A 12,077-nucleotide genomic window follows, 5' to 3' on the forward strand; every position below is an offset into this window, starting at 1 on the left:
CCTTGGTGCCAACAAAAAAATTGTACGTTTCCAAGTTCAATATTCACTGATACATTTAGAAAACGGAATAAAGTTGGGAAAAACGGAAAAACCCGTTTTTTACCTGCATTTGACGCTGCCCCCCCCCCCACAAATTTCCTCCGTTTTTCGAATTCGAATATCTAAGTGAATACTGCACTTGGAAACGTAATTTTTTTTTTTTGGCATCAGGAGATACAGGGCAACAACTTTTTGATTGGATTTTCAGTACACGGGGACTGTACACTGAAGTGCCAAAAGTCATGGGATACCCCTCTTAATATTGCTGCACTTCGTCGGGTAAAAAGAGGTCCGACACGATATTACGAGGTATCCCATGACTTTTTTGGCACTTCAGCGGTTATATAGGAGGTCGTGTGAGGGCCTCCTCCCGTGCAGCTAAGCCATCTGATAAGAGGGGGGAGTCCAGTGCAATTGACCCTCAGATTTGCTTGACAGGTTTTAGGAGCAGTGCAACTCACCCTCGTCCTTATGAACATTATTCTCTATAGGGAATCGGCATGACTCGCCAGTTATATCGACATTAGACTCGAAGTGTCGTTTTAACCGAGTTTGATTGTATACAAGTTTCGTAATTAGTAATATTTTACTGATGACTTATTTTTTCAATTCGTCCTTTTCTAGATAAACTATTCGGCCCGATGGATTTCAGCCGTCGAGATTTGGCAGCTTTGAATATAATGAGAGGACGTGATAATGGCCTGCCTGATTACAATACTGTCCGACGGTACTTCAACTTGGTACCGCTCACCAATTGGTCTGAGATTAATCCTTCTCTTGCCGAGTTACATCCTGAAGTAAGGAAAATGGTTTCTTAATGCAGTTAGTTTTTAATCTATTTAAGTACAGGCTCCTTGCAACAAATTCGGACGACGAACAGTGATAAATCTCGAAAACTGGCATCATCATGGTAGATAAACAGATGAGAGCAGGTTTCCGTTCTTTCTCGCTTTCCAAGCCACTGTTTACCTATGTACAGCAAAACCATTCTTTACGGATACTCCCCCCCCCCCCCAGATGCGGTCACCCCTCTTTTACGGCCAAATAATAATTTTCCTGTGTATAATAAAAGTACGCTTTTTCCAAGCCCCTGATTAACGGTCACTACTCTTTTACGGGTGATTGTTTTTTGTCCCAATGGTGTCCGTAAAAGAGAGGTTTCGCTGTATCTGTACCGCATTTTAAAGTGTTTGAAAATCCCCTGATTAGAGTAAAAAGTTTTCATTTTAAGTATAAAAGATATTTTATTCGTCACAGAAACCATAAAATTCCCCATCGCTCTTCATCTTAAACATCACAATCAACATCAACTAGTTCATTATCATCTTCAGAGTCATTAATATCTAATTTGTTAATACAGTATATACACGATGTCTTTTAAGTCCAAATCGGTCTTTATCTCGTCAACCGTTCGTCGTACAGCAGCGGTTCTCAACCTTTTTTGACTCGCCTTTTCAGTCCATAGTTTCTATGGCGGAGCCCTGTTCGGGACGAGGAGCCTTTTTTTTGTGAGTATATTTTATGGCGGTACCCTGTAGGCCTCTTTTTTTATTTATAAAATTTACTGATTTATTTTATTTTGCTTATATTGGGGGCTCCGTGTGCACTTCCCAGGGGCTGTGGAGCTCCTGGGAAGTGCACACAGAGCCCCCAAGAACTGTTTTCTATTTCCTCCCTGTTCAAATTTTTGATCCGAAATCGGAGACGACTCGAATATGAAATCGTATTCAAATTCCTAAAGATTTGAAACTATGAATCGCTTGAAGTCGCATGCCAGAATGAATGTATCACCTTTCTGTATTTACACCAATCTTTTCGTAACCGAAATCTCTTCTATGTCTCACCATACCGAATAATAACTTAAAATGTTGGAAAATTGTCCTCTTTTTCGCTTCCTCAGATGTGGAAGTTCTGACGTGCTTTTTTTTTTTACACGTTTTTTTCCTTTTTCTCCTTGCATGTATGTACAAATTTTTTTGTCATATTTATTTGTGGAACTTCATTATTATTGTATTTTGTATTATACTTTGCCTTGTATTGCAACGTGCTGTTAATGTATTTTTTTCCACTCCACTGTAATATGGCATATGCCTGTTGTGTAGGCTGACCACATTTCCCAGTCCCCCCGAGTTTCCCAGAACATGAATTTGCGCCGGGAGGGAGAGGGACATAATTTTTTTTGGGACTTTTTGACCATGTTTTATTCCTTGGTCTCAACCAAGGTCTGCCCCCCCCCTCCTCCTTACAAATTAATTGGATTTCTTGCCATGGCTTTCCTTTCACTTGAGTTTTGTCCATTATCCCCTGTTTTGAATATCGCAGGGTTCCGATGGAGGCCATACCTTCCCAGTTTAAAACCTATTAAAATAAATGATAGATAAGTGAATTTTAGACAGAAAACACAAATACAGAATAAGGAGAGCAGGAAGAGTTTGGTTGGAACATTTCTACCGAATCACCAAAGTTGACTTTGGATTCTCCAAACGCTCCGAATATTTCCGTTCGTAACTCGAAAAGTTGATCATTCGTAAGTTGGGGGAGTGGTGGCTGTGTTATCGAAACGCAGTTTGGTTTCCATGGTCAACGTTACAGAAACCACACACAGTTTCCAGGATATTGAGCCTAGCTAAGTCTGGAAAATTCACTTCCCAAGGATTCTTTCGCATCTAGTCATGGGTGGAATAGAAACCGAAACCAACACGTGACTACTACCACTAAAGATGCCTGCCGGCTATAGATGTTGAAACGTCTATGGATGAATATCCCAGTGTGGCCAGCCCTTTTTATAATTAAACGACATTAATTCTTATATTTTTCTCATATTTAGATGTTCGCAGCTTTAGAGAAGGAATACCAAGGAAATCTGGACAACATCGACATGTACATCGGTGGTATGATCGAGACCGAAGTGGATGGTAGGCCCGGTCCATTATTCAGAAAAATCATCAAAGAACAATTTCAGAGGCTGAGGGATTCGGACCGATTCTGGTTCGAAAACGAAGCCAACGGGTACGTTTACGTGCGACCTGTACGCATTTCTCTCTATCGAACGTACCAAACTAATAGATCGGTCCGTATCAATTAATAAAATCTAATCTCATTTGTTTTAACAGAATATTCACGAAATCGGAGATAAACGAGATCAAGAATATCCGACTGACGGACGTCCTGACCGGCGCAACAGCCATAGAACCTGATGAAATCCAAGATGACGTGTTCATTTGGAGTGATGGTAAACTAATTTGACGCATATATTAATTAGTGATGCAGTTGGTGTGTTTCTAACGAAGCTTCGATCATTACGATCGATTCAGAATTGCTACACTGGTGTTCAAAATTTGGAGAATTTTCACTTTTGGTCGATTATCTCCAATTTCTGAACAAATTGTAATAAAATTTGGCATGCATATGTTACTGCCGAAGCCAGAAGTCCGGCAAATTCGCGAATCGGCAAGAGTTTTGGCCAAGTCCGAATTGCAGAAATGCTTCGAAGTTTGGCCGGACATTTCGCGAAGTGACCGGAGATCCCTGGCCAAAGCTCGATATGCTGATGTATGACGGCCCGGTAGGATCCAAATCCATTTTTTTTTAAATCGCCGATGCGTGACGCATGTCTATATATAGCAGCTGTATTGGATAAGCTCCATGTAACGGGAGAAAAAAAAAGTGAAATTTGAGAGAAAAATCTACAAAAATAATTACATAAACATATAAAAGAAAATGGAGAAAAGAATGATTACCGCATCGTGTCTGGGGTTTGACGAGTTGCCGTAACTATCATGGACATAACTGCGACGAAGAAATAAGCCGACTTGACAAGGATCCCTAATCGTGTCTTTTGTTATCGGATTTTGGCCAGAGATCATCTGCCAGTACGTGAGCTGGTCGGGTCAATATTGAACGAAATTGACCGATCGGTCAATTTCTGGCTCTGGCAGTGACATATACGTAGGTAGATATTGATATATTACAAACAAAATAAGCGCAGATAATGTACCGCATGCATGGTCGTGCGTAAGGCGCATCAGTGCCGACGGTCTAAACCAAAAATTTCAATATCAAATTAATAAAAAAAAAAAGTTAATAAGGAGTATATGTGATTCCCCCTCTTCTTACTGTTATGTAGGTCGCACAACGAGAATCCATACTGGAAATCAGGCTGTTTAACAGTCTCTGTGGCAGTCGGTGCCACTCCTCCAGCAACGCTGTTTTCAGTTATCCACCAAATTCGTCGACCATATCAGACCTACCTGCGCGCGCGTTGCCATAATTTGAAATGCAATCATCGCCAACTAATGTAAGTAAATTGTCATCGGTGAATTGCATGGCGGTAAATTGTTGTTGGTACATTTCGTGGTGGTAAATTGTCGGGGGGGGGGGTTGCGTGACGGTAAATTTCCACCGATGAATTGAGTGGCGGTAAATTCCCAGTGGTAAATTGCCAATGGTAAATTGCAATGGTAAATTGCATGGCGGTAAATTGTCGGTGAATTTTCCCGGACACGCCACAAAACAACTATTTCGGAACCATAACTCGAACAATCTTCTCCACGCAAATCATTTCGGCCATACGGATGTACGTTGGTGGTCCTCGCCTCGTTTCTATATCGTGTGTACACGGGCTGTCAGCGAAGATACATTGGTTTTCTCGGAATAGATCAACAACTACGCGTCATACTTATCGTCCATCAGGTGACTAAGAGAAACATTAAGGATAACATTAAAAAGAAATAAATATACTCGCGCAGGCAAGTATTTACATTATTCGTTTCTGTCTCGTGTGGGAGGGGCTAAAACATTTAAGCAGCGAGTGACAAGTGGGCGGTTATCTACGAGAGTATTTATTTTTTGTTGCAATTATGAAATACAACTAGTATCTTGACCTGGTTGCGTCTGCTTTTATTGACCAATTGGTCGGAAGCATTTGCCCGACATGCATTCATTCGCGAACAAAAGCAAGAAAATCATTTTGTGGAGGAGACTTTGACAGATGAATGTTGAAACGTGATTGAATATGTTCCGCTCGCGTGTGTGTGGATCTGAATGAAAAGATTATTACGCGGTTTCCTTGATTTATCTCGTTGAAGGATAAGTTTGATTGTCTAATAAGTTTTCCGTGATAGTTTAATGTTAAAATTCTGAAAAAAAATTACAATTGGATAGCCTAGATATTCCTGGAGGTTTTTCTTCAGAGAATTTTGAGTGAAGAGGAGACGACGTTTCATTATCTCTGCATTCATTTTGAGACTATATTTCTGTCATAGCCACAGGGTTGTCTTAAGAGCATCATGGGGGCCCCCGGGCCAAATGATTTTTCTGAGGCCCTACCAGGCAAATTTTTGAAGATCTCAACCAGATCCGATCCCATTTTTGTGAGGCGCCCGGGTGGGCACATGTCTTAAGACAGCACTGGTCATACCTAGCTTCATTTTTTTATTTTAAAAGATTTCAAATTATTTTCATGGTTCCACCAAGTATTACCATACGCCGATTTGTTTTATTAGAGTAGCAACTGTTGTGTATGTAATTTTGATTTTCATTTAGTTTTTAATTAAGAAATTGTATTTTTTAATTAAGAAAATTATCGTAATACACATTGTAACAACCAGTATGAAATCCTTGATCTCCGGGGTTGCTTTCTCCGCATGTTTGTTTTCATACTGTACTTGGTTCTGATTAAGGCTGGGAATCAGTTAAAATTTTTAACTGGTTAATCAAACAATTGTAATCGATTAACCGAATTTTAATCGAATATTATTTCACGCAGCTATCCACACTAAATAAATGTAAATAACTAGAAATAGATTAAGAAATAAATGCCGCGCCCGCTTGAAGCTATTTAATATCGTCCTCCTTTGCCAGAAATACGAACGACATTTGACGAACGACATTGAAACGACATTTGAATGTTTACTCTATGGAAGTTGTTCTAAAATGTTTTGTAACATATGTCTTAATAGGGGATACGCACACTTGCCTTTCTGGAAAAAACTTAGATAGCAAAATTTTGGAAAGAGATAATTCAACTGTGTGTCCTTGCGGGGAATCGAACCCACGTCCTTTCACTCTCCGGGTGAACGCACTAGACTACAGAGGCAACGAATATCTCAATCTTCCCTTGGAGCTCGTGTCCACTGAACGGAAAGTGAAAGGACGTGGGTTCGATTCCCCGCGGGGGCAGTTGAATTTTCTCTTTCCAAAATTCACCTTCGCATCAGCCAGCTGTTAATGATCTTTGTATGCTTGTCATATCCTGGAATTTCTTAACTGGGATCTTGTCATTTTATTTTAATCAGTAATTTTAGAAATCATCACTAGTCTTCGTTCAATCGACTTGTGTTTCCTCATGTTGAAAAATTTGATGAAAATATTGATATAAATACTTTTTAAATACGGTCACTTATTCAAATTACCTTTTTTCTTATTATAATCATGAAATATGGATTTCTGAAAAGGCGAAAATGTTCCAAGGTACAACAGAAGGTGTCTTGTACTTTGAAGCATGCAATACCTTGAAATAGGGAAAAATTACAAAGACAAGAAAATACAAATATTACTGGAAAAATAATAGAATAAATATTTTTAATAAATAATCATACATTGAAATAGAAAATATCAAAATAATGACAAAATACGATTATTAATATATACAATATATTCCATGGAGAGGGAATTACATTCCCCAATTAATTCGACAAAATTAATGCGGTTCACACCTGCTTACACTTCGTCGTGGCTTGAATCATATTGAACAGACATAAATGCTTTAAAAATGTCAGAAATGTAATTATGAAAATGTCGAAATATTTTCCAAATCTTTAATTAAGTAATAGAATTCATAAAAATAAAAGAAATCATTCTGAAACATGTTAGTATTGTATTTGAAAATGTAGAATGATTAAAACCTACTATATGAGTTCTTCAATGTTATCACTTGTTTGAAACCAGGGGTTTGTTACAGAAATAAAATCCAAGATTAGCAGCATGGCAGGAGGGGGGCATTGCCCCAGCACCAAAGGCGAAGTAGACTGATCTAATGCATATATGTATAGGTGAATTGACATCATCGTACCCCCTAGCAATAATGACCATGCCCCCCCCCCCAGACTTCCATGTCTATCACCGCCTATGATTAGCAGCCTGTCTTAACTTCAGAAAATTACCCCCAGGTGGAACGGTATATAGACACCTTTTTTCTTAGCCCAATTATCTGTTTCCTTAATGGTAATAATTGTCCCGTACCCCAAGGTTGGAGCTCTGTCGGCCCCAACACTACCTCAGTTATACGGCCATGCTCTATCCGTGTCACAGAACATCTGAAATACGTATATAATATGAAGGATGAGATTGAGTAAAGAAGAAAAGAAAGCCAGAGAGAAGCATATTACATTTTTCGGAAGTCTAGTAGCAAAAAACTGTGATTAGGATTAAATTTGTAATTTCATATACTGTATATTAGTCTTCCTAGATGTTGGGAAGAAGCTTTTCAGTGATGAGAAATGAATTAGCAGGAGAGAGAATGATCTGAAAAGAAAAATCGCCATGTCTTCGGTTTTCATATCTTATCCAATTTCTTATCCTGAGCTGATAGGCATGAGATTAGAGTTGACTGAAAAAAATGGTACCTTTCGGTTCTCTACAGGAAAACTGCTCGTATCATTGTGTAGAACCATTACCTTTTGTTACTTACTGTAGTTCGAAGAGTTTTCCAACCGATGAACCATCCTTCTGTGAGCCTTCCGGCTATCTAGACACTTTATTTCGTGTTTTTTCTTATGGTTAGTACGTCTGGACACCATAAAAATTAGTGTTGCGCTGGTGTTGCCTGAAGGAGCGACAATGATACTGATGTGTAATTCATACCCAAGTATGCATGAGAGAATTCACATGGTGGTATATATGACTGAAAGTTTCGAAGAAGTTTTCAATTCAATCTTGATGACACCGTTACATGAGAGTTCAGAGGTTCCTATGAAAGCATGCATTTAACGAACTGAACGACACTCGACGTTGCTTCGCTCCGGACGATATTAGAGACTTTGAACTGAAAGCCCCCCCACCTTTTCATTAGCAATGTTAGTTTAAGGCGATGGATAATGAATTTTCCATTACATAAACTATATTTGCCCTTTATTTGCTGAGGAAGGAAAGTGTTTTTTCTGGGAAAATTGCGGTCCCTATTTCAAGCGGCCCGGCGCGACCACAAGTTTCGCTTCTGGTCAAGTCCGGTCCTGGCTGAAGATGTCGGCCGCGGCTTCATTCGCAGCTTGAGATGTCTTCTATCGCTCAGGCGTGGATCCAGAGAGGACGGGGAAGAACGATTACTACTCACAGGAGCCGAATTACATGAGGAAAATTCATCCGTCCCGTATTTTACGGGACGAGTCAACGAACTCGCACAATTCAGCCCTCCCAACACATCGTCCTAAATCCGCGCCCGATACGAGACCGATTCATTTCACCCGGTTTTAATTGCGTTAGTTGGAAAAATAAATATTGTAGAGGGCCCCCCGCAAAATTTCTGAACCTGTCCCCGCTGATATCAATATGATTTTCTATTCAAATTACCACTTACGTAGAACCGCGCGTTCATTTGAGTGATACTCATCTTTTCCTCATGCTGTTTTTCAAGGGCTAATATCTTATCTCGCATGATTCCAATGAACATTCGACAAGTGTCTCTGAGTAGATTCATGGCCGTGACAGAAACCGCCTACTAAAAAGGAGAAGGCTCAGTAAGAGCGATGGTCTCTTGTCTCGTAATTGACATTATCTGAGCATCAGTAATTTTCGAGTTTTGACAGCTTATAACGTCGCACAGATAAGCACCACCGAGTGCTTATTTTTTTTTGCCCCGTGAAGAACAAATTCGGTTGATATGAAGGGTGTGCCTTTGATTAAAAACTGACCGACCCGTGCATTTTTTCTGTTGTGCTTGTTTTGGCTGATCTTGTGACTGTGTGTTGGTGACGCATAAACAGACGCTGGACTTAAATTGAAATCAATGAAAAGAAAATGGAATGAGAGATAAGTCATCCCCCATCCCTTATTTTCGACTATCCTCGGAGCTATTAGTTATCGGATGAGAGTAAATTTGGGAATCCAATTACTGAGATATTGAATTCGATGAGTTACGAACTGGTCGTAAAATATTTGGCTATCAATCGTTCAGGATAGTCCCCGTTGTTCATCAAGAAAATGTCTGCCATTCAAATATTTACGATCAGTTCTGCTGTTTGCCGTGGCTCACGTTTTTGTTTCAATCACTGTTTATGCAAATGAGGGCTTTGAACTGTAATTTAAGTGACTGCTGCGGTGCCATTTTTCATTACATTAATCTACATTTGTGTGAAGCAGTGGTTCTCGGCCTGGAGGCATCTGGAACTCTCGTGATCCTGGAATATTCTAGGGGCTATGGATGGAAATCAAATTGAAGGAGAGCCATGACAGGTCATTAAGGGAGAGGGGGCGTACAGAGAGATGTGATAAATAATTTTGAGATGAAGAAATAAAGCTTCATATATGTCTATACGAAACCGCACATGCACCTAGTACATATTCCTCTGAGGAAATTCTAACGTAGGTGGTGGCCTACCCGCGACATGCGTGCCACAAGTGCCACGCGAACGATTTTTACTAACTAAAGAAATTCTATTTCATTTTTCAATTAAAGAAGTTCTCTCCAACTTTTTAAACAATCCTTTGCTTGTTGATGATTGTCTTGTAGGCTGCTAAACCTATACACTGGAACCTCTCCTGACGGACTTCCTCCGTTAACGGACACTTTTCTCATCCCCGGTCTCGTGAAATAGGGCTTTAATGTATTTCACTACCCGTTAGAGGATGCTCTCAATAGCGGATACTAAACTCCGACAAACTCTAATTTATTAATTTTTGGTCATAAACGAGAATTTATCGTATTCAACTTAGATTATGTTCAGTACCAAGCTCGTGTTAATAAATATGACAAATACGCCAATTATAATTACTTAATTAACTGAATATAACTGTGGTCCAAGAGTTGGTATGGGTAAAAATAGATAATTGAATAGAAGAAAGGTCATAATATATTTTTGTTTTCGTGTTTATCAGACGTCCCAACTTTATTTGGGAATTATGCGTAATCACCGGTGAAAAAAAGTGATAAAATGTAGTGAAATTTAATCGAACTTTCTTTATCGACACAATTAGTGATTATGCATAGCCACCAGTGTATTGCATCACTTTTACAATAACATATACATTTTAACGTTAAAATATATAGGAGCGAATTTCAACCAAAGCCAAACGTCGTATAGATGTGAAAGTCGCATACATGAGGTTCCACCGTATATCGTACCACCTCATTAGCGGACACCCGTCGTTTGCGGAAATTTTTTTTTTGTCCCATGGGTGTCCGTTATCGAGAGGTTTTACCGTATTTAGTATGGTAGGCACTCTAATATGCACTCATTATGTGCTTATTCAATGCATGTCTGTTCGTTTTTCCGTATATGGGCATAGTTCTGGACTTCCCCTGAGATTCAGGATCATTCGCATGGAGGGGTGGGGGGCATGCTATGTATATTACAATTACATCCATAATTTTTTTGTTGTGGTGGGGGGGGGGGTAAGCCTTCTTACAAATTTCATTTGGGTTGGGGGGGGAGCCAGTACCATGAGTACTCAGGTTCCGGTGTCTATGCCCCTCATGGTGTAGGTGAACTTTTCTACAGATTATTCATACTTACACAATTGCGATAATCAAATTTATGACAAAAAAATAAAAACAATTTAGAACTCAAAACAATGACAACATAAAGATTTTTACGAAAATAAGAGGACAGTCGAGAAAAATATTTTACAAGAACGGAGAGAATGTTCATGTCCCGTAAAAACGGGTCTGTGTGTTGAAATTCGTAAAGTGACACGCTCGTCGAAAATAATGATTATGACACGGCTTGGAAAATGCTTGGCCACCTCTGCTCTAACGTGTTTTATTTCTCTCCAGAACACCCGAGAGAAGGGGGTTGTGGCGACACGAGGTGAACTTTTATAAAGGCCGTTTTAAAAAATTTCGTGAATGTAGAAGCTGATTGTAGCATTTCCGAAATATACTGTAGAAACACGAAAAATGGTTATAATCGAAAATTTCCATATTTTTTTCTGCAGGAGATCCGTGTCCTCAACCAGCTCAGCTGAACAGTTCGATGATGGAACCCTGCATTATGCTAGATGGCTACGATTACTTTCATGGGAACGAAGTAGCGTATATCTATTCTTGCATTATACTAGCTTTCATACCCATCGGTAAGTGACATGTTTCTTGATTACGTAATTGATTACTGATGCATTTGTGTGGGTGAATAATTTATTGTAATTAATTACTGTATCATTATATGCATGTCTTGTGGTAAGTGTGATAAATAGTAAATTTGATAAATTTAGAGAAATTTATCACGTCTACGGGTGATTATGTATGATACCCAAGCGTTGTAGGTAAGCATAACGAATCGTACTAAATTCATCACATTTGCCGGTTATTATGAATAAGTGACATTTCGTATTGGTAGATTTGATAAATCGGTCCCATTGCCGTGATAACATTTATAATTTAGATTAGAATTTGCCAAAGTTTTTCTTCCATATCCCCTTTCTTTTGATCGCCTCTAATGCAAGTCAACCCATAACATCGTATACTATAAAAAAAAAAAACTCATAGCTTCCGCCGCCCCTTTTGTAACTTTCCATATCCCCTGGGGATATGGAAATTCATTGCCCTCTTTGGGAAACACTGATTTAGATGATCATGCACAAGTGAGCCAGAGCTCTGAACCTCATATAACGAACTTCTATTCGATTAATTCTAAAGTCGGAATCGATACAATGAACTTTTCCGAGCATCCCCAAAATATCTCCTATTAGATGAATTCGGAAATAGGAACTTTTCATATAACAAACTCTTACTTAACAAATTTTATGATTGTCCTCCGATATAACGAATGAATAAGGGGAGAGCTACTCCACTCATCTTTCCTACTTTACCACCTAAACCTTAA

At 39.2% G+C, this 12,077-nt stretch overlaps 1 protein-coding gene across 1 annotated transcript in view; it reads left to right on the plus strand.

Moving 5' to 3' along the window:
• The window catches only part of LOC149087853 (dual oxidase-like), a 195,313-nt gene that overhangs the window by 150,021 nt on the left and 33,215 nt on the right, over positions 1-12,077 (plus strand). The window contains exons 11-14 of the mRNA XM_089242117.1: positions 664-836; positions 2,867-3,048; positions 3,153-3,271; positions 11,191-11,328. Coding sequence (XP_089098243.1) covers positions 664-836; positions 2,867-3,048; positions 3,153-3,271; positions 11,191-11,328 — 612 coding nt within the window. The remainder of the gene's footprint in view (positions 1-663; positions 837-2,866; positions 3,049-3,152; positions 3,272-11,190; positions 11,329-12,077) is intronic.

The sequence above is a fragment of the Pholcus phalangioides genome, unplaced genomic scaffold (genome assembly GCF_987345545.1).
Source record: "Pholcus phalangioides strain wild (caught in Gottingen) unplaced genomic scaffold, Ppha-v1.0 ptg000003l_1, whole genome shotgun sequence".
NCBI classification, from domain to species: Eukaryota; Metazoa; Arthropoda; class Arachnida; order Araneae; family Pholcidae; genus Pholcus; species Pholcus phalangioides.